Consider the following 26,181-nt stretch of genomic DNA (forward strand, 5'->3'; position numbering starts at 1 on the left):
TTAAATTAAAAATTGCAATGCGTTCATTCACAACAATGGGTGTCTTTATTGTGCCATGTGTTCCTATACCTCTATACAGTGTCACCCAGTGACATCGGTGACAGCTTCCAGTTGGGTGAAGGCTGATCTGCTGCAAGCCAGTTGAAGTCATCCACCTTGTTCCAGTTGTTGACAGTCTTGTCTAAGCGTGATGCACACCAGTCTCGCTCGTCTCCGTCATAAGCAAAGTCATACTTGGCAAACAGGAGCTCTTTTGAGTCTTCGATAATGGAGCGTGCCTGAATGTGCACTCGGAATTCGCACTTGTGGCTGTTGTGTACTCGCAGCTGCTGACAGGCGATGTGAAACGTGCAACACTCGCACTCCTCCACGAACACTGAGGTGGCCACAGGTCCGCACCGGATGTGGCAGTTCTTGAGCCGGCGTGCAAACAGTGTCGCTGGACAGCCATGAACGGTCACTTCGCAGGTGTTGAGAGAATCGAGTTCCATGTCCTTGCCATTGATGTTAGACAGCATCAACGTTTCTCCTGATCTGCCTTGGAAGCCCAAGGTGGAGGCATTCTTCAAGGCATCAGCAGGGAAGCCTGGCCCCGACTCGCATTGCCCCGTGGATCTGGCATCACTGCACACAACAAATTATGACAAGTGTCAATGTGACACTGCAGTGTAATCAAACCAGCAGCTACAGTGACAAAAGTGTTTGGTAAGAAAGATCCCCAACCTCCTGTGAATTTCATTTCATAAACTCATATTCCCTAATACCTGTGCCACAAGGGCAAAAAAAATAACAAACATGCTAATCACTTAAATTTTAATGCCATTTGCATGACACTATACAATGTCATTTGACACTAATGTCATTTTTTAATGCTTCTGCCAGAACTCATTCGACTGAGAAATGCATACTCTCAATGCGATAGCTTGTGCAGGACAGTATAATTAAAGCATCTGAATCAGTCTCCTAAAACTACAACAGTCCCGTAAGCAGTTTTAGTACTCAGTAAGCTTCCTAAGGTTGGCACTGCAATGGCTTCAACGTGGCAGGTGCTAATTTACTTCTGGGCTTCAGATTTGGCATGCAATGGCCGAAGTTGTTATGGATGGTTGTAACGTTGTAAAAGACGGCAACAAACTGAAGCTAACACCATGATATGCTTACTTTTACATTTCTCTATTTATGAAGGCACACTAAAGTTGCGAATGCATGTTTATTTTTTAATTAGTGCCCTAATAACCTCACTTTGGAAGATGCTGTCATCAACATTGTGTCAAATGCAATTAAATTTGGACATGTGGCAGCTCCACCGCAAAAAAAATGTAATTAGGGAATTCAAAATATCATTGATCACTGTATTTACTTGCATAATATTCGCACCCGCAAAGTTGGCCATCAAAAATTAGATTTTTTTATTTCCTTAAGTAATCATTGCACCCTCAAAAATTGCTGCAACGACGGTTGTCTACTTGATCTGACATCAATGCTTACACGACTCGGGCTATGCTGGGCCAAGGTCACCTTATTTGTCCATTTTGTGACTCTAGGTGTAGCTATAGGCTGCAAACGAGATCCTCCGGTCTTCAGCGGCAACGACGACCATGACGTGGAGGATTGGCTCTCGTCATACGATCGTGTGAGTGCGCATAACAAATGGGATGACAAAGCTAAACTGACTAACGTCATCTATCTTTCTGGAGTCGCTAATCTCTGGTTCCGGAATCACGAATTCAACCTTTCCACCTGGACAGCATTTACCCATTCTTCCAAAGAAGTCTTCGGTCGCCCTGCTGTGCGCAAGCTCCGCGCAGAACAATGCTTGCATAGTCGCGCTCAGCAAAAGGGTGAAAACTTCACAAGCTACATTGAGGACGTAGTTGACCTTTGCCGGCGCATTAATCCCGCCATGTCCGACTCTGAAAAGATCAAGAATGTCATGAAGGGCATAAAGGATGACGCCTTCCAAATGCTCTTGGCGAAGAATCCTCAAACGATTGACGAGGTCATTACACTGTGCCAGAGCTACAATGAGCTCCACAAAAAACGCCTTACTATGCGCCGAGCTGCCGCGCCCGACGACACGATTTCGGCTTTAACTGACACTTCCAGTGCTGCTCCCGCCCACTCTTCGTTCCTCGACCAAATCAAGCAATTCGTTCGCGAAGAAGCCGCGCACCAACTGTCACTGCTGCCTGCTACCCAGCCGTCTGACTCCTCTTTGTCCCCGGAACTCCGACGCGTCATACACGAACAAGTCAGCGATGCACTACCTCTCGCTAATCAACCACCCTCAGCGCCGGTTCCGCTCACGTACGCTGCCGTCCCCAGGCCTAGACCACCACCGGAAGTTGCGCACTACACCCCCACAAGCGGCTTCTACGCCTCGCCTTCTCCAGCTGCGAACTACTTGCCCAGAAGCGGCTTCTGCGCGCCTCCGCAGCCCCTACGCCCAGCTCAAAACAGTGCACCACTACCTAGGCCCCCTGTTGATAATCTGTGGCGTACCCAAGACAACCGGCCGATCTGCTTTGCGTGTGGCTTTGCTGGCCACGTGGCACGGTTCTGCCACCGGCGGGGTTGGTATCCTCCCGATACTGCAAGATGTCAAGGGAATGCTCCCGACTCCCAGTCCCGCTATTTGCCACCAGTTCCGCAGATTTTCTTTTTTTTGGAGTATGCAGCAAAGCATGGTGGGGGTTTTTTGAGTCCAGAGACTGGCCTTGGGCTCCGTGTAACACTGAAAAGTACACTGTATCTTCTGGATTATGTGACTTCCACGCATAAGTATAAGTACTTACTGCAAATCTCAGTCAAGACAAGTGGAGAACATTTTTGGGATTGTGCGGCGATCATTTGGATGCAATGATCATCCTACTCCAGAGCAGTTTTTGATCATTATTAGCAACCTCTGCTTCTACAGCTTAGCGAGACCACTCAGAGGTGGAAATTCACAGCCTGAACTTACCAACGCACTTTTGGAGCCATCTGATACATGTCGAGAAAAAGCTGCTCAGATAACAGCACTGGTTGACAAGCTCTTAGATGAAGAGAACTTAGAAGATGCAGCAGTTGTGAAAAAACAGCTCCTTGTTTGACCACAAGGACTACACAGAGAAAAAGAGTGACAGCCAATTAATTTATTATATAGCTGGATATGTCGTGCGGAAGTCGCTGAAGAGAATTTCATGTCCTGAGTGTGTGTCTTCACTCTGCATTCTTCCTGGTCAAGCCATGTCGAACGATAATGTTTCCTTAACTAAAGAGTTTGACCATGGTGGCTTGATTTACCCATCCAAGCCACTTGAAATACTTGTGACAGAACTTGAAAATGCATTTACTGTTTTCTTTAGCAGCAACAACCTACATGCCAACAGCACGACCCGTTTTCTAAGCTTTGTTCAAGGAAATAAACTTAAAGTGGCTGGCTGCCCAGGCCATGGGCATGAAGTGACAGCCAACATTATTAAGTTTTATGCCCTTACAAGGCTGCATTTCATCGCGAAAGCTTTAAACAAATGTAGAAACTCGCAGAGAGAAAAACAAAAGCTTCTAAAGATGAGGCAGTGCCAGCGAGAGTGAGGCATCGTCGAGTTCATTGTGGATAGTCTTATGTTTTGTACATATACAATAAAGATATTGTATATGCCGAGTTCTGGCCTACTGTTTAATGTTCCTGTTGCAATGTAGCTGTAGTACACTCGACCAGCCCTGCTAGAAGCTTCGGTGCTGCCTTCGCCAAAAGAAGAGGACTCCGTGGTACACGGTTTGCAAATGCAGTGCCATGGCGCTTGGCCCAGTTTCAGTTGACCTGTGTCAGCTTACATTGTTTTCAGTGTAGGCTCTTGCATAATTAGTACTCCGGCTGCGCCAAAGCAGCTTTCATTTTGGGAATCCTGGGCATGGCAAACGCATTACGATGGGGGCGAAAACACCAGTGTACTGAGATTTAGGTGCACGTTAAAGAACCCCAGGTAGTCCAAAATTATTCCGGAATCTTCCACAACGGCGTCCCGGCGTCCCTCATAATCAGATCTTTGTTTTGGCACGTAAAACCCCATAATTTGATGGTGTTTTTTTTTTTCCATTTTGGGGCACTCCAAGAATAGCTTTTCAGAATGCATGGTACCGATTTCTCGGTATGGAAGACGAAGAATATTAATCGCTTGTAAGCTACTACGAACAAATATAAACCTCTGTGACTTCATTAGGAGAGCCACAACTGCAGATACAGCAAACAACGTTCGCGTGCTTGTCTGCCGAAACCAGCACTGGATCTTGCACCAAGCTCGCGTGGCTGACAGGGCCATGCTGCAAAAAAAAAAAGTGTGCCACAAGCAAAATAAAAGAAAGGTGAAAGCACACTTCCAGTGAGTTTCGGTACTGTAGGCTGTAGAATCGCGCAAGCAAGCGTCAGAGTTGAGTGCACCAGCCAGCAGCAGCGCCACCTACCCACAAGATTGGGAAATATTACACTTCTCCTCCACTGGTCCCGACACTAGAAAGACTTTTCCAGCCTCTATAACAAAGACGCGACAGTGCGCGCTCACTGGGGTCACTCACAGACGCCGCTTCGTGCTTTGTTATCGACAGTATTTCAAAATGCTTCATTATGTATAAACGTAATTGTTATATTTTTATAGCTGTTATGTTAGATCAATGCAAAAAGAAAAGAAGCACTTTCTTGCATGATATAAATCTGCTTCAATGAGCGCTGAACGTTTCGCGCCGTAGCTGCATAGCCAGGCGCGCCGACGCGAGGCAACCCAAGCGTGCAATAACAGAGAGGAACTGTTCCCCGAGATCATGCAGCGTACAAACCATGTCGTGCCATCTGCGCATGCGTGGGCGCGTGTCCGCAAGCGTTCGTGTGGTCTGGGCTTAACGTGCATAGTGCGCTCGGCACGAAACCTGCCAAGCCAGGGCGAGTCACGTGCCTGAACTCTGTCACCCACTTCCTGGCAGCTCATCAACGTATGCTAGTTTTTTTGTTTTTTTTCTGCTATGCCGCGCTTTCGCACAGGGCGACCCTATCTTAAAGAAAAAGCCGAATCGCAATCGCCATCACATGCTGCTGCATGTGTCTCTTCACTGTTCGCTGCTGCCCTGTGCGTTTCAGGTAACTGCAACAGCACTGCAACGTGGACTACCTGAACGTGACGGACGCAAGTTTAGTGCACGCGGAAAGACCGAAGTGCTTGCTGTTCGACATGACGCAAAGACGGAAGGCCCTTTCGTTTAAAGAGAAAATTAAAATCCTCAAGAAGGCCGACGACAACCGGAAGAAGAAACGTGTTGAGTTGGCAAAGGAGCTAGGCATAGCACCGCCGACAATGTGCACCATTCTTGGACAGCAAGACGTGATGAAGAATGCCCAGCACTTTGGCGTGAACGTGAAACAGGCGAAGACAGCTATAAACGTGAAGCTGAAAGAGGTCCTGTGACATGGTTTGGCGAAGTTATAGTGGCCGCAACAACGTGGACGGCAAGGTACTGCGCGAGAAGGCAGACAACATTGCGCTTTCCCTGGGAATTGAAAATTTCCGAACTTCCCGGGGATGGCTACATCATTTTAAAGTGAGACACAGACTTGTCTACAGAGTCGTTTGCGGTGAAGGGAAAAAAGTGGACCAGTCAGCTGTCAGCGACTGGCTGAACACGCTGCCGGCGCTGATTTCGGATTATGCACCGCGTAACTAATGCTGATGGGGCGGGCCTCTTTTCCAATTTGCAACCAGAGAGGAGCTTTTGTGTGAAGGGCCAGGCTTGCCATGGCGGCCAAAAAAGTAAGGAGAGAATCACCGTGATTTTTTGCGTGAATGCCCACGGCTCAGAGAAAATGCAGCTTACCGTCATAGGTAAGTCTAAACAGCCGAGGGGCTTTCGATCGGCAGGACGTTTACCTTGTTTGTACAAAGGGGAACAAACGCGAGTTAATGACATCTTAATTGAAATCAAGAAAAAGAAATGGGCATGGGCAGGACATGTAATAAGGGAAGATAACCGATGGTCATTAACCCTTTCGCTGTCGGACCTTTCTGGCCGTGACGCACCCCCAGTGTCGGCTTGGTTTCAGGGAACGAGCATAACAGGGAATGAACATAGCAATTTATTTTTGATTATGATTGGTATACATATAACATAGTCAATGCAATATGCACATTTAAGTGTTCTGCAGCTGTTGTTAGTAAACATCATCATCATCATCAGCCTGACTATAAAATCCGTTCAACATCCGAATCTGACGATGCGGAACCCTCTTCCTTGCATACGATTCTGTCCGAGTCCGAATCCGAGCTCGGCTCGTATTCTGAATCAGAATTGAGCCACCGCTCCAATGAGCAGACGAAGGTCCCGCGCGCTGAGCCATCCGAAAGTAACCGCGCGCAGGGAGGATGCGCTTTCAGTCGCCCGCACAACGGAGATAAATGGGACGTTGCGTGATCAAGAAGACAGAGGGAGATGGAAAAAGGCTAAACAAAGTTCGAAGGGCTTTACGTTTACTGCTGCAAGTTGGAAGCGAGGGTGCGGCGAGAGAGCGAAAGCAGCAATCGAGTCACTCTTTTCGGAGAGGCAATGGCACGTGCGCCTGAACTTGACGCGCCGTAGCAGGCACACCAACAGAAGAAAAACAAAAACCTTCAAACCAGCGGAGAGGGCAGAACAACCCTTGAACCCATAACCACACGCGCGCGACGCATGATCCAGCGAACGCGGAGCCACCGCGCCACTCGGCAAAGAGAAAGTGGGGAGTGGCAGTCGCACCGTACTCTTCAATACAGGGATTAACACAGGTCGAGGCGAATATACGAACTTGTAGGAAGAGTCAACAGATGGCGTGGCCAGTTTAGGAGCGCCAGCTTTGCGCTCAGGCGCGAAATTTTGAACGCACGATAGAGAATGTACCGGTACGTCAGTGACACTGTGGGGGGGAAGCGCGATGACATACCGGTACGTCCGTGACAGCGAAAGGGTTAAGGGTTACGGACTGGATTCTAAGAGAAGGGAAGTGTAGCAGGGGGCGGCAGAAAGTTAGGTGGGCGTATGAGATTAAGAAGTTTACAGGGACAACATGGCCACAATTAGTACATGACCGAGGTAGTTGGAGCGCATGCCCTGCAGTGGGCGTAACCAGGCTGATGATGATGACGATCAAAGTCAAATCCCGGCTCAGCGGCCATTGAACATAATGTGTTTTGTTTCCACATAAACCGTACCAGCTTATTGCGTACGTATCGGTTAACACACAGTGTTTCCACTTTTCGTTGGGCAAACATGGCAATGCGTCGTCTCCATCAGGCGGCCCGGCAGAACAAGCCTCAGAGACCAAAACAATGGCCTCCAAGCGCCCTGTGCGTTTGCGCGTGAAGCCGCATCAACACCAACATCGTTTCGGCGCTGTGCCAGAGAGCATTGCGACGGTCATGGTGGTGGCGGTTGTCACGGCTGTAGCGTTGCACAAGCAAGGGCTTGCATCATGCCGAAGGTCGGATAAAAACGATGCCGGGTGCTAAGCATAGAAGAAAAATTAGACATCGTTCATGCTGTCAAATGTGACACAAAGAAGTCGGCGCTGGCACGCGACATGCGTCTACTGTTGACTACGGTGCATGGCATTTGGAATGCGAAGTTGCTCGGCAGCGCTGCTGCGACCACGAAGAGATGTCGGCTACGAGGTCCGACTCTTCGCCATCATTGCCTCTGTTGTTGCCGAAGTGTCGCCTAGCAACAGTGATAAGGATGACAAGGAAAGTGACAGCATGGGTGATTCAGGCCCAACAGTAGCAGAAGCTGCATGTTGTATCAACCTCATGAATGCAATCGTCGCGACAAGAACAGCACCCCACAAAGAAAAGGTGCCCGTGACTCCTGCAATGCTACCACGCCTGTGCATGGAGAATATGCAACACCAACGAGGAATCTGCCACGTGAGTGCTTCCCGAGAAGAGAGGGCTGGCTGAAAAGCTGACTCACAGCTTCAGTAAGTTTGAGGTCGCTGTCGTCACTATTACGCCACTGCAGCATCAAACAAAAATAACACTTTCGTAGAGCAAAGTGAATAAATACTGCATGTTTTTCCCCTTTCATCACACTCTCTCTGAGTTCTGTTTTTGACAGGTACCATATTTACTTGCATAATGATCACACCCCTGAAATTTGTCGTCAAAATTCAATTTTTTTTCTTTCCCGTGTAATGATCGCACTCCGAACTTGTCGCAGCGATATGTCGTGTACCAAGTCTAGCTAAAGATGATGGTACTTACCATCTGTCGAATGCTATGCGAACGACTCTCGAAGACATACCAAGCGATCTGCACGAACTTAACATTCTTAAGCAGATGTCCCATTCCGTTCCTTTCATCACTTTCTGCACTTCTATTAAAAAAAAAAAAAGCTACAACCAAAGTTACCTTGGCTTTATTATTTGTAGGCTTCATAATAGTTTTGGTCAACAACAACAACAACAAAAAAGGCGCCTTTCGATTCTTCTCGTCTGCATGCGTGGGCACACAACAAATCATGAGCGGCAACGATCGTGGCCACATTTACACCGATACATTAGAAGTGTACCCTATTCATACACTGATGCTTGTAACACAGCTAAGGTATTCACCCACCCTTAGCGGAAACGTGCTGTACGAGGATAGTAGTGAAGACAAATGCCGCAGTTTCTGCAGCATGCCCGCCATGTTATGTCACTGGCAGCTAAGCGCGCCCATCTCTGTTTCTGTCCCTTCAAAGTGGACATGGCTACCTTATTGTTGTAAATTTCGCATTATTCCTTACTGATACGGGAGAAACTGTTTCAATGCGTGTAATGTACTCACAAGAAAAAAAAAGAAATGCGCTCGACTTGATCTGCTGGCCGCCATTTTTGTTTTGGTGTCCTGCACTGTTACAAGAAGCCGCCTGTTTGTTGACCTGTTGTCATCCCGCAGCAAATGTGGGATGAAAAAAAAAAATTTCAGCGGGAAATTTAACCCACGTAAGGCGTCAATTTTTTTCACAAAGGAGTGCGATCATTACGCGAGTAAATATGGTAAGGGGGCGATCTCATGCTATTTTGATTAAGCAGTATTACCGTTTAGTACATACTTTTTCCAAGCTCCGGCCAACTACAGTTTAACAAGGTTTCACTGTATGTGTGTGTATATATATTGTATTGGAGGAGAACGAGCAGCAGGCACTGTTTCGAAAAAGACGACGAGTGGTTGGAAGCCTTGTGCCTGTGTTGCCTAGGCTGTGTGACCTTTTGCTGCAGTGCTCTACTACCTGAGGGTTCTACCAATTAAACTAAACGCCTCTTGACATTTGGTGGATGTGCTGGGCCCTGTAACTCCGTAGCCGGACGCTCCCTACCATTTCTTCCATGCCTCAGGAAGATATGCAGCCCGATCTTCCACTGGCATCGCCTGTCGTCTGCTCCGGTGCTCTTCACCAACGAGATCCTAGTCTTCAGCGGCAGCGACGAGCATGACGTAGAGGATTGGCTCTCATCATACAATCAAGTGAGTGCGCATGACAAATGGGATGACACATTTAAACTGACTAAAGTCGTCTTCTATCTTTCTGAAGTCGCTAATCTATGGTTCCGGAATCACGAATCCAACCTTTCCACCTGGACAGCATTTACCCATTCTTTCAAAGAAGTCTTCGGTCGCCCTGCTGCGCGCAAGCTCCGCGCAGCACAACGCTTGCGTAGTCGCGCTCAGAAAAAGGGTGAAAACTTCACAAGCTACATTGAGGACGTAGTTGACCTTTGCCGGCGCATTAATCCCACAATGCCCGACTCTGAAATGATCAAGAATGTAATGAAGGGCATAGAGGATGACTCCTTTCAAATGCTCTTGGCGAAAAATCCTCAAACGATTGACGAGGTAATTACCCTGTGCCAGAGCTACGATAAGCTCTGCAAACAACGCCTTACTACACGCCGAGCTTCCACGCCGGACGACACGGTTTCGGCCTTAACCGACAGTTCCAGTGTTGCTCCCACCCACTCTTCATTCCTCGACCAAATCAAGCAATTCGTTCGCGAAGAAGTCACGCGCCAACTGTCACTGCTGCCTGCTACCCAGTCATCTGAGTCCTCTTTGTCCCCGGAACTCTGACAGGCCATACATGACGCACTACTTCTCGCTAATAAGCCACCTTCAGCGCCGGTTCCGCTCACGCACGCTGCCGTCATTGCCAGGCCAAGACCTCTGCCTGAAGTTGCGCACCACACGCCCACAAGCGGCTTCTACGCCTTGCCTTCTGCAGCTGCGAACTACTTGCCCAGAATCGGCTTCTGCATGCCTCTACAGCCCCTACGCCCAGCTCAGGACTGTACACCCCTATCTCGGCCCCCTGTTGACAATCCATGGCATACCCAAGACAACCAGCCGACCTGCTTCATGAGTGGCTTTGCTGGCCACGTGGCACTACGGTTCTGCTGCCAGCGGGGTTGGTATCCTCCCGATACTGCGAGACTTCAAGAGAATGCTCCCGACTCCCCAGTCCTGCTATTCGCCACCTGTTCCACACTTCGTTCCTTCATCTCCTGTTCCCAATGCTTTAAGACTCGTCAATCTCCATCTCCCCATCGACGTTCCCTGTCCCCCATCGTCCGCCACCCTCCAGCTGTGGAGGAAAACTAAAAGGCACAGTTCCAGAGGCAAGAACTGCAATGTCTTTGAACTGCTCAAGCCCTCATTTATTCCCTACGAACGTCATTGAAGTTTTTGCCAAAGGTATCGCTGTTCATGCGCTTGTAGACATAGGTGCTGCAGTATCCGTAATTGCCGACCAGCTTCACTGTACGCTCCGAAAAGTCTAAACACCGTTTTCTGCCATTTCGCTACATACAGCAGGCGCTGAGCCAATTGAGCCCTTAAGAACATGTACCGTCCGTGTCGCCATACAAGACAGTTTATACCACATTGAGTTTGTTGTTCTTCCTCGCTGCTCTCATGCCATCATTCTAGGATGGGACTTCCTCTCATCACATCTTGTGCCTGTGTAGAATTTGCGCTGTCTGTGGCAGTCTTTCTGAAGATTTGCCTCCACCTTCTGCTGGAGTGATTGTCGCCACCGACACTGATATCCCTCCTTTCCCTTCTGCCCTTGTACCTGTTTCCTGTCCTGCTTTCTATGATTCCACAGTTCTTTTCACGCCATCTCAACTTGCTACATGCCGTCATCCCTTCTTGCTTCCGTTTGCCTTCCTCCCCTTTCGCCAGGGCTCCAGTGCACTTTTCGTTTCGAATCCGTTTTCATGTCCATCAAGCTTACATCATGGCGAGTGCCCCGGTTTTGCTGACGAATTCGACACGAGCTGTGTCTACTATGTGCCTGATGACTCGACTCCTCTTCACGTTACGCCATGGCTCTCTCTGTCTCTGCGCCTGCATGTGACCAAATGTTTGCTCCATCTATTGACCCCAACCTCACTGCGAGTCAGCGAACGCAGATTGTCGACCTCCTTAACAGATTTCAAACTTCTTTCAACCTCCAAAAACAATGTTTAGGACGTTCATCAGTCGTTCATCACATCAACACCAGCAGCCATGCGCCTCTATACCAACGTCCATACCGTGTGGCTGCGACGGAGTGCCTTGTCATCGATGAGCACGCAGGAGACATGATCCGACGCGGCGTGATACAGCCATCAGACAGTCCCTGGGATTCTCCAGTAGTGCTGGTCAAAAAGAAAGAGGGGGCAATTCATTTTTGTATGGACTATCAACGACTCAACAAGATAACCTGGAAAGATGTTTATCCTCTTCCATATATCTACAACGCACTGGACTGCCTCCAAGACGCTGAATTCATTTCGTCTTTAGACTTACGATCCGGTTATTGGCAGGTCCTGGTGGCTGACGCTGACCGCCCGAAAACAGCATTTGTTACGCCTGACAGCTTATATGAATTTACCATGATGCTCTTTGGCCTGTGTAAAGCACCTGCAACGTTTGAAAGAATGATGGATAACATCCTCCGAGCCTCAAATGGCAGACATGCCTTTGTTATCTCAATGACATTGTAATCTTTTCCCCGGACTTTTCTTCTCACCTGCTCTGTCTCAAATGCGTGCTCACTTGCCTCCCTGATGCTGGACTCCAGCTCAACTTGAAGAAGTGTCACTTCGCCGCCCGGCAGCTAGTCATCCTTGGCCATGTTGTTTCGAAAGATGGTGTGTTCCCAGATACAACCAAACTGCAAGCCGCCGCTGAATTCCCACGATCAAAGACCCCAAAAGAACTCCACAGCTCCATTGGATTGTGCTCCCACTTTCGTCGTTTCATCCGCAACTTTGCCACCATAATCGCGCCTTTGACGCAGCTTCTCGCGGGTAATCACGACCTCTTGGCCTGGCCATCAGTTTATGATGCCGCATTCACGACGTTGCGTCGTCTTCTAACCTTACCCCCCATACCCCGACATTTTCACCAAAGCACATCGACAGAAATGCACATGGATGCCAGTCGCGTCGGCATTGGCACTGTTCTTGCACAACGAAAGACTGGCTTCGATGAATATGTTGTTGCCTTCGCTAGCCACGCACTCACGAAAGTGGAAGCAAACTATTCCATTACAGAAAAGGAATGCCTGGCTATCATTTGGGCTATAAATAAAGTTTCGTCCTTACCTCTACGGCTGCCCGTTCGAAGTCATCACGAACCACCATGCACTCTGCTGGCTGTCGTCCTTAAAAGATCATTCAGGTCGCCTCGCTCGATGGGCGCTTCGCCTCCAAGAGTATGATATTCGAGTGCTGTACCGCTCTGGCCATAAACATTCGGACACGGATGCCTTGTCCCACTCCCCAGTGTCAGGACAGCCCAATTATCAGAAAGTACGAATATGGGAGTCCTCCCTCACTGCCACGGAAATGCTTTCTGAGCAGCAGAAGGATCAATAGATTGTTGCTATGCTGGCTTTTCTGTCAGACCCATCAGCGCTATCAACTGGCCATGCACTGCATGGCCAAGCACACTTCGCTGTTCGCTGTTCATGATGGCCTCCTATACCTCCGTAACTATCTCTCGGACGGGCGCAAATGGTTACTCGTGGTCCCTCGGCATCTACGTTCGGACATATGTGCAGCGTTTCACAAAGACCCACAATGCGCACATGCAGGAGTACTGAAAACATACACGCCCCTGCAAATTCGTTATTACTGGCGCGGGATGTACCGATTCGTTTGCCAATATGTCCACTCCTGCCTCGCTTGCCAGCACCACAAGAATACCTCTCATGCCTCGGCTGCTCCACTGCAACCATTGCCTTGTCCAGGACGGGCCTTTGACCGGGTCTGAGTTCATCTTTATGGGCCTTTTCCGAGTACTTCAGATGGCAACTGCTGGGTGATAGTGGCGGTAGACCATCCCACGCGCTACATGGAAACTTTGCCTCTGCCCAACGCATCTGCGCGGGATGTTGCCTGGTTCCTTCTGCATAACATCATACTTCACCATGGAGCTCCCAGAGCTGCTGAGCGACAGAGGCCACGTCTCTCTCCCTGATGTTATAGAAGCCCTACTCAAGGAATGCCACGTAATTCACCGTACCACTACTGCATGCCACCCGCCGACTAATGGGATGAATGAGCACTTTAACCGCACTTTTGGCAACATGTTAGCCATGTAGGTCGCATCTGACCAAACCAATTGGGACTGCATTCTACCTTTCGTGATGTACGCTTATAATACCGCCACCCTGACACAACGGAGGCAGTATACTACCCTGTCCGAAGCTGCTGCACACGCGAAAGAGTGCCGAAAACTCGCCCGCACATTTACTTCAGAAGATCAGCAGCGACAGAAGCACCTTCGGGATATTCCCTCCTCTCCTGCATCCTATGCCCCAGACTCACTAGTCTGGATTTGGGTTCCCACTACCAGCCCTGGACTTTCACCCAAGCTTGTGCCCAAGTACAAGGGACCATCCGTGTCGTCAGTCAAACGTCTCCTCTGAACTATTTGGTAGAACCCCTTGAGCCACCTTTCGATAAGTGCCGTTGAGGGCGCGAAATAGTGCACGTTCAGCAGCTCAAGCCGTACGTTGATCTACCTGTGCTATCTTGGCCGTAGGTCGCTGAAACGGCTCCTCTTCTTCGAGGAGGCAATTGTACTGGAGGAGAACGAGCAGCAGGCAATGCTTCAAGAAAGACGATGACGAGTGGTTGGAAGCCTTGTGCTTGTGTTACCTAAGCTGTGTGACCTTTCGCTGCGGTGCTCTACTACCTGAGGGTTCTACTAATTAAACTATAATGTCTCTTGACAATATATATATTAAATTCTGGGGTTTTATTTGCCAAAATCAGGATCTGATTATGAGGCATGATGTAACAAGGGACTCCAGATAAATTTTGACCACTGCTGACGCTTGGTCACTGTCATCTGATGTCATGTACTCCCGTGAACAAAAGTATACGAGCAGGGATTGCACGAAAAAGCCGATGTTTTTCTCTTCGTGCGAATGCAACTTGAAATTGCGGACTGCAGTCCAAGCTTGGCACTGTGAACTTTCCAGTGTACAGTCAACGACTGAATTTTCGGACATGCCTGATATTTCGGATGTCTTCGCGGCACCGCCACGAGCCCCATAGAATCAATGTATAAGGACATCTGAAGTTTCGGACGCTCGAACCCCCCGCCGTACAATTTTCCGGACTTTTTGACAGACGGAAGGAATTTTTGGCTCCTCGCGCAGCGCCCTTGAGAAGGAAATCCACTTGCAGTCGAAGCATATCACCGCTTTGAAGCACAACTAGACGAATCTAGTCGTCACACACCGATTTGGTCTGGCCACGCTGGCTATGTTCATCGCCGCACTTCCGCCTCCGGCGGAGTTTCCGGAGCGGCGCCATTTTGTTTGTTTGTTTGTTTGCGCAGGCCACGTTTTGGCTAGCGTGGTGTGTGGTTGTCTGTTGTGTCAAGTGTGCTCTGCGACGCTAGGCCTAGGTGCTTCGACGCTCGTGAGCGAACTCCACTGTTCGCAACTTGAGGATTTCGCTTGCCTTCGATGGCGCCCACTCCGTCTTCGTCGTCCTCGCCGATGGCATCGAAGTGCGCAGAACTGACTGACGAGGAAATAGTCCGTCGGGTTGTGGGGGATTCAGAAGACTCCGATGTTGAAAATGAGGAGCCAATGCCTGCGCCACCTACAGGCGCCGAGTTGACGCGAGCACTGTTGACTCTTTCATCGGTGTACAGTGCTGACATGACCCTTGCTCAGATCGAGGTGAATATGATCGCATGCAACCGGAACACCGTCAAAACAACAATGAACAAGTTCTTCAAGCCACTGCAGCAATAACACCGCCTGCCCGACGATGCACATGTACATAATAAACCGGCAGTCGGCTGCATACAGAGTTTTTGAACGCCTCTTTTTATAGCCACTTCACTGATGCTGTGGCAGGGTTTCAGAAGCCTGTTACTTCGCCCTTTACCTCTAGATCTGAGAAAAAAATAAAAAGGGTGCGTTATTTTGCATGCATTCATTTCTTCGGACTGCCTGAATTTTCGGACATTTTTACGTTCCCTAGAGGGTCCGAAAAATCGGTCGTTGACTGTACTTGTGAATTTCAGTTTATGCAGGTTAATAACGAAGAAATTCTGTTTTTTTGGTGGCTTTGTGGCGCGTATACTTTTGCTCATGAGTGTTCGACATGCTATGTCACACTAACAGCCCAAATACAAAAATAATGTGACGCCAATGTCACCTGACATACTGACACTGGAGTTCTTTTGTGAAATCGAAGGAATGAAAGCTTGGTTTTTGTTTTATCTTTCAGTAATCAACCTCTTACAGCGCAATTAGCAAAAACATGCTTTTCGAAAAATACTTTATTCGTCTGAATCGATTCAGTGTTTTTCTTTAGTGTCCCATTCACAACAGCATCCTTTATCAGGCCTAAAACTGAGAAGTAATGAGGTTTGATCAGTAGTGGTGATAGTGCTGGCTATAACTATACCCTACGTGGCTCACCCGTCAGGGGCCGCTGCTGCCTTTGAGCTGGGGCACCGTGCCGACTTGAAGGCAAATCGCTTGCGTGGCTTGAGCCGCTCCCGGACCTCATCCACCTGTGCTCTCAGTGTCCCAAACTGTTCCCGGACCCAGCGCAAACTGGCTGCAGGCAGGTGGTTGGCTGCTTCTGTAGTTATCATCTGCAAGCATGGCAACACAGGCATGAGCAAGTTAGAGAGAACTGCTTCACTCTCATGTGGCATTTCTCTAAAAAAAAAAAAAGTTGCCTAAAATGAACAGGGTTGTTACAATTAAGCAGCAATATGCATTTGCAAATGTACAGGACACCATGTAAAGAAATATTTTTTTTACTAACCCCGAAGAGCTAATGGCAGATTTCACCAATCACAGAGGGCTAATAGCGGATTTGACCAATCAAGGAGGGCTAATTTGGAATAAACATCTGGGCAGAACTCATGATTGCTATCCCAGAATGTGAATAGCCAAAATGCGTCATGTACGAGGTGTGCTGCGCTCCTCTCTCATGCTTTCCCCTGGACATGCTGCACCTTTTTGTGGTGCTGTTGTAGAGTCTGCACACACACAGTGACTGGCGTCAAAGAGGTTCATTGAAGAGTGGCTCATACGAACTGGCACATACTCAAGTTTGCATCAAAGTGCTTCATTGAAGAGGGGAACAAACACTGTGGCACATACACAAACGGCCCAGATTTCGAAGACAGTGTCTTCCTTAGAGAAACCCTTTTCGGAATCGGGTATCTGGGAAACTTCTTGCCTTTTTCGTGGGCTGATCCTGGAGATAGTGTCGTATAAAAGCATGGTGCCAATCGCGAACATAGGTCTGGTACGGTGGTAGCACTGTGTGGCATTGGCGATACCAGTTACAGCCTTGTGGCAGTGCTGGTATCAGCACCAGTGACAGCACCAGCGGTATTAGTGCAGGGTGTATACCAGTGGTATTGATACTACCCTGCGGTGCCAGTGGTATAAGCATCATTATTCCATGTGGTACCGGTGATACCCGTCGTGTTGGAAATATTGGCACCGGTGATACCACTGTGCATTACCACTGCACTATCGTGGTACTGCCTAGTAGTGGTAACAGCGATAAGGAAAGTATCCTCACATTCTTCCTTCGTGATAGCTATACCATCTTGAGATGCTGTTGTTGGGATGCTGCATTTGTGGTCGAAGAGCCGCTGTCGCTTGAGATGCTGCGGGCCTCTTGGAATAAATTATATGGTTCATAGACACATTCTCACTCCCAACTTGCTCAGAAAAACATTCTCCTTTATAGACGTCAACTAGAGGTTCAATCGCCTTCCAACTTTTTTTTAGACAGCACTATCCCTCCTGAACGGCCAACAGTTTTGATGGGATGGCTAAATGGCTAAAAAAATAACCAGTCCAACAATGCCAAGAATGCTATTCACATTAAAAATAAAACGGTATTGTTTTATGTCATCGTGAAACTAGACATAAAAGATCTTGGCACTGTTCTGCCAGAGTCATGTTTCTACAAAATCCAGAGATTTACACATGGAGAGAGTGCAAAGAGGCAAAATGTTTTTAAAACAATAGTTTTTAAACATGTTCTATAGTGATGCATGCATATTTTGATTTTCCCTATTCACTTATATGACAGGCATGCATTAAGTTGCCGCGCAAGATGTGCTCATGGTATAACACAGACCAGCTGAAATGCTCACTGTGTCGGACACACACACAAATGCATGAAAATTTTGAAGCCTTGGCCAAAGAACAATGAAAAATCATGCATAAGTGCAACATCAGAACTACAAAAAAAAAAAAAAGAGAGAGAATGGTTACTCATGCTACATCATCCTATCAATTTAGGAGCCAAATTTTGTGACGTGAAAACGAAAATACCACTTTGTTGTATTGCTGCTCATTTGCTATGGTACTTGCAGAATCAAACACCATAAGTGTTCAGCTTCTAATCTGTCCCTGTTCCATGTGACCATGTCCCCGTTTTCTGAAAGAAATCAGTTTGCAACGTGTAACATGTGCAGGAACAAAGAGTTCTGGGGTAATGCTTAGCACATGGCATTCTATACGTAGCAAATATGACGGAACAAAAACACACTAAGTTAGGGCTGAAGGGTGACACAACGCTGAGACTTGCCTGCAACTCCTGCAGCTTTCCATCCAGCTGTGCCAAGTCACCATCTGCATCGAGGAGCTGCTCAAGCTGCCACTTGGCCTGGCTGAAGTTGTCCAGGAGGCTGAGGTGTTGCTCGTGTTGTGGTCGGCCACTGTCACCTTCTACCTCTAAGGACCCCATGCTGTGAGGGCAGCCACTACTGACTCACTCCTCAATGCCCCATGTCTTGTAGTCGTATGTGCGCAAGGTGTCCTTACCAAATGTATCTCCAAGCTTGTAGAATGCTGGAAGGTTAGGGCACACAAACACCACAGATTAACACTGCATCCTGTCTACTTTATTTATTTGAATAACATAAGGGGCCATTAGTGCATTACATGGGAGGGGTGTACATAGAAATTACAAGCATAAGGAGAATGTGCACAACAAAATGAGATAGGAGAACAGATGCAACAAAGAAATGGCATAAAAAATGTAACCAATTTCCTAGCAGTTTAACAACAATGTGTATGCAGTTCACGCTGCTCAAGCTGAAAGACAGTTCGTATCAGGACAAGTTGGGTTAAAGTACAGTCAGAGAAAAAATACATAAAACAGCAGAAGGAATCGACTAGTAGGGCAAGAACATGTGCTCGCAGAACCACAGTATGGCAAGCTTGTCTACTACAACAAAATAGTGAACTTTGTGATTCAGCAAGTATGCATGCAAAAAACTGCACGGGTCCTTTTGAGATAGGTTAGATTGAGAGCTTCTTTTAAATGCTTCATGCCTGGGAAAACTTCAGGGCTTTTTAATTTACAGTGTAGAGGAGTGCTTTCATAACATCATGCAGGGTGAGCAGAGAACTTTGGTGGAGCAGCACAGATATACTGGCATTTGGAAAACACACCTTCAAGACCGGGCCTGAAGTGCTGGTACAACCAGTATCGGGACTCTGAAAAGCAGGAAAACGTGGAGCAAGATATACCCAACAACAAAAAAAAAAAACAGAATATTGAATAAATATTGGCGTAAGTACTGAACAGGGCAGCATACAATAGTGTAGCAGGAAGACAAAGATAGTCATACTACACATGCATGATATAACAATGTTTTTACAGTGGTTCTTGAGTGTCTAGAGGTAGTGCAGGCCAAGTTGCCTAGAGCTTGACTAGCATGATCAGCAGAGAGGGCAGGGACACACATGAGAAACTTGAGTAAACACATGAGTAATGAAGAACAAAATGCTTATTTGCATTGCTATGTAAAAAAAGAAAAGAAAGGTGGATACAACACGCTTTGGGAATAGGTTTAAGCAACGATTTTATTGGCGTTTGCAATGAACGCCATTCTTGTTCAGGGACCATTTTCAAGTACAGTCGCCGATTGATTTTTTGGACTCCAAAAATTCGGACATGCTCGATTATTCAGTCTGCCTTGCGGCACCGCGATTCTCCCCATATACCATAATGTATAACAACTGCCGAAAGTTCGGACACCTTGCAACCTCTCGTCTGATTTTTCGGACGCTCCTTGAGCCAACTCGATCGAGAGCAACATGCATCGACTCTGACCGGTGCGTGGTTCGACTTGCTGAACTCCGTTTTTGTTTTGAACGGAGCCTCCTTGCTGCCCCACAAAGTGGCACTGCTGCAAATCCCCGCTCATCATCATCGTTTATGCTTGGTTCGTAGCTACAGCAGTTCCGGTCTCAGCTTAGTAAGCCATGTCAAGACAATCCAACAGCTGATTTGTTTGTTTCTTCGTGCACAACACTGCGAGTAGGCCACGTTTTTTGTTTGTGCGACTGGTGTTGGTGTGACGCCGTGGTGATGTTTGCTTTGTGTGCTGTGTCGAGGTTGCGGTGATGCAACGCAGCATACGGAAACATCGCGTCGAGTGTCTAATGGCGCCGACAGTGCCTGCGCAGACTGTGCTGGGGAATGCCGGCAAGCGGGTGCCGGGAGGCCTAGGATTTGTTGCCTTCCGATGTGCTCCCTACTGACGCCGAAAATGTTCTGCCGAGACCTGCGCAGTGGTTGCATTGCGATTCCGGACACCGTCTCATTTGACAGTTTCACAGATGCTAAAACTGCTGTACTGACATGCGCAGAACTCGATGATGGCGAGATCATTCGTCAGGTTTCTGCTGCATCGCCGGATGATGACTCTGAGTTGGAAGATGACGCACCATGTGCTACGCTGCCGTTGCATGCGGAGCGTGTACAAGCATTGACTGTGCTCCAAGATTCAGGTTTATCTGATTGCGCGTAAACGGAACAGCGTGCAACGGCGCATTCACGATTTCTTCAAGCCTACTGCCGAGCCCGAATAAGTGCGTGGAAGTAAAGGATTTTTTTTTTTTAATCTGCCTTCTCGGACACCTGTTTATTCGGACATTTCCGCAGTCCCAGTGAGGTCCAAATAAATGGTCGGCGACTGTATAAAGAACATGACCAAGTTTGACACATTTTCACCAGGATATGCCTTGCTCAACATAAACTTCAGGCATTGAATCATACGCATCCCATGCATGATGAAAAATTAATAATGACGGTGCAACCACAATGACATGATGACAACTGTATGACAACAATACGATGACGAAGATGGAATGACCACAACTGTATGAAGATGACGCACTGATTACAATGGTATGATGACACTGGAATCATGACAGATGCCAACGATGGAATGAGCACAAATGCATAATGATGATGGAATGACAATGACAGCATGATGACGACACAACCGCCACAACGGCATGACATTACTGGAATCACCATGACAGAACGATGGAACAGCGATGGCACGATGACAATGGGATGACGATGCTAAAATGATAAAAATAGTACGATGGCAACGACATGACGACAATAGGTGACAAAGCTTGAACAACCATGAAGGCATAATGACTGTGTGACAATGATGTTATGACGATGGCGTGACGACACTAATACGGCAATGTTGAAATGATGAAGCTGGAATGAAGACAATGCAATGACAGTGGCATCACAACGAAGGCGTGATAGTAATGAGATGACAACACTGAAATTACTACGACAGCGTGAGGATGATGGAATGAAGGCGATGGCACGACAATGGTGACAATGACAATGTTATGACAACACAGTAATGGCAACAGAGTGAAAACGGTGGTCATGTCAATGTTAGAGCTCCCGTCTGTGCTTACATAAATGACCTGCTGCCCCAGAAAGCCACAGCTTGTACTATATCTGGTGCTTGTTTGCAATATGTCCAGCTTTACTGGAAGCGATACAACATTTTTAACTACCCGAATTGCTGCCGTTGTCCGAGCAATAGCTTGAACAATTAGGCATTTTGGCTGCATGACACGAACGTTAAACGCACAGGTGAGACGTAACACTGTCGAGTTTGCTGCATGAAACCCATGATGAGGAGGTGTTTTGTGGTACAAGGGCAAGATATGGCCAAAGAGCACAAAAAGAAAATTGAATTCTGAAGTGTTACATGCCAAAATAATAACCTGATTATGAGGCATACAGTAGGAGGAGGCTCTGGGCAAATTCTGACCACCCAGGGTTCTTTAATGTGCATCCAATACATAAGTGTTTTTGCATTCTGTCCACATTGGAATGTAGCTGCCCCAGCTGGGATCGCCCTCATGCTCACCAGTGCAACACCACAGCAACTGAGCTACAGCTACCTCTCTATCAATGACACAACAGATGCGCAATGTGCAAAATAGAGAAATTTTTGCTGATGGCTTCAATTAGCAGTTGGAATCTTCCTGCTGAATAATTTCGAACACAATGTCCAGTCATCGCTTATTAGTGAAGCAAGTCGGCTGAAGGAAAGGAAGAGTGCGACTTTTGTTTTTTATTTATTCAGAAGAATGTTACAGGCCCTATGACAGGGGGGCATTTTAAACAGTAAAAATATATAATGTACAAATTTCCTACAGGAACAGTGCTACAAGAAGGTTGCCGTGTTATACAATATTGAAGGCACAGGGAATACAAAGCAATATCTGAGGTTTTAAAGTTTATTTAACATAATGATCGTATACAATTGCAAAGTACACACTTTTAAACAAATTATTAAAGGGTCCCTACCAATTGTTATTAGGAAAAAAACACTTTTATGGCAGCTGTTTCTTTTTTATACTGTAAAATCACATCAAACTGAAATAGCTGAATAAATAAAACAAGAAAATACAGTAGTAGGGAACATTTCACAAATGAGATACATTTTTCTAACAATTTTCTTGGCACACGAATACTTGTTACCATTAACCATTACCATTAATTAAAGGAATACTGTTTATAAAAATAATATACAACATTGGAAAAAATGCACAATCAAATACACTAAGCTGGGCATTCGTGAACGGTGTTAAATGGGTAAAGTGTGAGTAACTGATAGCAGAACGTGTCGTGGTTAGATATGGAGGCCATGTTATCATGGAAGTCATTCCAGAGACTAATGGCACGAGGTAGAGCATATGAATTAAATGCATTTGTTTTACTGTACATGTGCATGAAACTGAACTGATTATGTAATCTGCGTGAAAAAGAGTGGAGTATTTGCAGTTGTGTGCGGGTTCGTTTATTAGCGTAAAAATATTTGTAGAATAAGTACAGAAGAGCGATGTTGTGGCGGATATCTAATGGCGGCAGTAGAAGGTCTAGTTTAATTTGTGTAATACTTGAGTTTATACCGTAGTTACGTGTTATGAAACAGGCTGCTCTATTTTGTATCCTTTGCATCATATCTGTGAGGTAATTTTGATGAGGAGACCGAATTGGGGAGGCGAATTCTAACTGCGGCAAAATCAATGTTTGAAAAGCGAGTTTTCGAATGTTTGTTGGGGCATTTCGCAAGTTGCGTCGTAGATAGCCAAGAGAATGTGATGCTTTGGCGCATGTAGAAACGATGTGTGGCACCCATGAAAGATTCTTTGTAAGAACAAGGTACTTGTATGATGAAGTGTGGGAAAGCATAGTGTTATTAATTTAATACGAAAATTTAAATTTACACATTTTCGGCTGAAGCACATCACCTCGCACTTTGTAAAGTTTAGTGTCATGAGCCATTTGTTACACTAGTTAGTGATAATGTTAAGATCTGCTTGAAGTGCCAAGTGATCGTCAGTCGTGTGAATAGGACAGTAGATAATGCAGTCTTTGGCAAAAAGGCGCATGCAGGAAGTGATCCGGGTGGGTAAGTCGTTAATGTAGATGAAGAGTAAAGGGCCGAGGATGCTGCCTTCTGGCACACCAGAGCTAACAGAAAAAGGCAGGGAAAAGAAATTGTTAACAACAGTAAACTGTTCTCGAAAAGAAATAAAATTACGAATCCAGGATAATGTTAAAGAGTGAAGTCGCAGGGCGGAAGCAACTGCGTATTTCGCGACCGGGTGCAAGGGGCACTGACGGCTCAATCTTGCGCGCCATATATGGAGGGAAGCAGCGCTGAAGGGACCGGGGGTGCGTACTTGGCACGGCCGCGCGCGGTGGCGCGCCGTATATTGAAAGGGATCCGCAGATGGCTCGCACCTTTGTGCGCGCTGTGTTCTCGCTGCTCCAGCCTCTAGTGTTCAAGCGATAGACCGCGCGAAGGTCACTTTGCTCGGGGCTGCTGCCGCGCTTGCTCACACAGCGTTTTGATAGCGGGTGTCCGCGCTGACATCATGCTTGCTAATTCACTTTGTAAGCGAACGTTTCTAAGTTTATACGACCGATAAAACTACTATTCTACTCACATAGCTGTCTGCTAACTTTCTATCGCAATCGATGCTTCGCCTTTCGGGCAAAACTGCGAATTCTTTCAGTTTCAGTTCTCGGCTGCTTAATTTTGATGCTTACTTTTTCACTTTTCTTTAGTTGCACTCTGTTGCCGACTTCACTCCATACCTCTTGTATTTCCGGGCACACCTACCCAGCGGCGCATACTCATCCCGGAGGATTGGCCAAGAACGTTCACACGCCCAGTTGCACATGCCCAGTGGCACAATCCAGTGACCCAAGTGGTCTATTCGGGCCACTGGCCGCCTACCCACGGGCCCCCAAGTTCACGTAAAAGAGGTCAATACAGACGGGCATTCCAAAAAGTGCCCAAGTTCCCATTCCCAAAGACTGCTAAAATTTACTTTCCTACCTTGTGAGCGGTCGAGACGCCGGTAGTAGTAGTAGCAACCACCAATGGCAGCAACTTCCACTACTGCTGCAACGAGCCAGCCGGTGCCAACGTAATGCACGATGGTCCTCCTGGCCCCGTCTTTCCGAAGCATTTGTCTACATGAGACAGGACAGTGCAAAACGAATGCGGTGTGCGTGCACGCGTCGTAGCTAAAGGGATAACATCAAAGGTACTGCGAAGGCTGGAACTTCGTGTAAAGGGACCGTTTTCTTTTCTTTCAATGAGTGGCTGATACTTGCGGTAGTGTCGCACATTACTTCCCCCCTCTTTTTTGGCTTTGGATTGGATTGGCGCGGCTCGCTACGTGCTCGCGCGCGCTTTGCCGAGCGCAGATTGATCTGCGCCTGGTTTGAGCACTAGGATTTTACACGATCGCTTTTCCGAGCGCAGATTGGTGTGCGTCTGGTTTGTGCACTAGGCTATTATACGATCGCTTGTCGCTGCTTTCATTTCCTCTGGTTTGATTTGGCGCGGCTTGGTGCAGACGCACAGACTTGTGCACTGGTCTTTGAACACATCGCTCGCTGCTCGCGCTATGATTGTAGGAGTTGGAGGCGATCCCACCGCTAGCGCCAGTTGTAGGAGTTGAGGACGGACTTCGGTATGAAAGAACTTGGGAGGTTTATTTTACATTATATACAGAGAGACGTCAATGAGCAGTCGTACAGTCATTACGGGCCGGCAGCAACTCGGACGCTGCGGCCCGCGGCAAGAAGTTCGAGAGGGGAATCAGGGAATGCTCTCGGTCTGCATCTTTTTAAGCCCTTCGATCTCTGGAAGGCGCGTCATGTTCGGCCAATGGGAGAGCCCGCTCAGCTATGGTAGGCACCCGTGCGGTGGTGTCACACCCGGCGGCTCCCCGCGGTCTTGCCTTGCTGTGGTGCAATGCTCTCTTCAAAGGCGGCCGGTGAGACGCTGCCAGGCCTTCCCGGTACATCACAGCCGTCTTGCTTCGGTACCCAATTTACTTGCAACAATGCCGGGCTATCCCTTCGCTTTTTAGCACAGTCAAGCATTGAATAGCAACAACCGGCGGCGTACGAAGCGGGCGCCCTCAACTTGTTTGCCCGTGCGCGCCTCTGCGCTTCTCAATTAGCTGTGGTGCGATTCGATGTGGTCTGGGGAACTCGAAGGGGGCTCAGGAAACAGCCCCATATCTAACAGTATAAGGAAGTGCTGCGCCGCGGGCGTACGGCGTGTGTAAGAGCGCAGCAATGTGGCGGGAAACATTCATACAAAAGCAAAGGGTCAGGAAGCTGCGCTTTGTTTTCCATTACTTTGTCATGTACCTTCGCACTGAAAAGCACCGAGCGATCGCTTCTCACAAACTCAGAAATGAGTTTTTGCAGCACGTGTGGCGATTAAGTGACTCCCACCGCAGCCATGTGAGGTGCGACTCCATCAGCGGTGCATTAATTACCCTGCAGCCTGCGGAGAGGAGGTGGCGCTTCACTTTCTGCATGCCAATAACTTTCCATTTTTTTCGTGTGAACGGCCCTGATCGGTTCCACAAAGTTCATGCGGTGGTTGAGTTTCCCATTGCAGATTAAGGCTCGCTCCTTTAGCATCCACGAAGTTCGGGATGCAGTTGTATGCGGCCCATACATCACTGTGGATGGTGGTTCCCGGTTCAACGTTGGCTGCAGTAATGGGGCCTAGCCTCTCCGCGTCTCGTCTGTCGACCTTGAATAGTCGGAGCTGCCCGGCGGTCACGCAGATCATGCCGAATACCCATGATCCACGATCTGCAATGCCGCCGTGTTTCTGGCGGCTCGGCGGAACGTTGTCGCCCAATTTGCACAATCCTCCCTGGCCACCGAGTGGTCGCGCCAGCAGCTCGTCGCGCACGACCTCACGGTTGGCAGAAAGTAAAGCGCCACCTCCTCTCCGCCGGCTGCAGGGTAACTGCACCGTTGCTGGA

At 47.8% G+C, this 26,181-nt stretch overlaps 1 protein-coding gene across 3 annotated transcripts; it reads right to left on the reverse strand.

Moving 5' to 3' along the window:
• Positions 1–22: 22 nt before the first annotated feature.
• LOC140219397 (tubulin-specific chaperone C-like) lies at positions 23–24,308 on the reverse strand. Of its 3 annotated transcripts, none has more exons than XM_072289172.1 (7): positions 24,219–24,308; positions 23,975–24,112; positions 18,988–19,032; positions 18,119–18,381; positions 15,973–16,151; positions 11,570–11,674; positions 23–624 (listed from the first exon to the last, which is right to left on the reverse strand). In XM_072289172.1, exons 4-7 carry the CDS (start codon positions 18,275–18,277, stop codon positions 72–74), a joined length of 996 nt encoding a protein of 331 aa, XP_072145273.1. In that variant the 5' UTR covers positions 18,278–18,381; positions 18,988–19,032; positions 23,975–24,112; positions 24,219–24,308; the 3' UTR covers positions 23–71. The 3 variants fall into 3 exon arrangements, with proteins under 3 accessions (XP_072145273.1, XP_072145272.1, XP_072145274.1); XM_072289171.1 differs by having other exon boundaries at positions 23,927–24,112; XM_072289173.1 differs by lacking the exon at positions 11,570–11,674 and having other exon boundaries at positions 23,927–24,112.
• Positions 24,309–26,181: the final 1,873 nt, after the last annotated feature.

The sequence above is a fragment of the Dermacentor andersoni genome, chromosome 7 (assembly GCF_023375885.2).
Source record: "Dermacentor andersoni chromosome 7, qqDerAnde1_hic_scaffold, whole genome shotgun sequence".
Lineage (NCBI taxonomy): Eukaryota > Metazoa > Arthropoda > Arachnida > Ixodida > Ixodidae > Dermacentor > Dermacentor andersoni.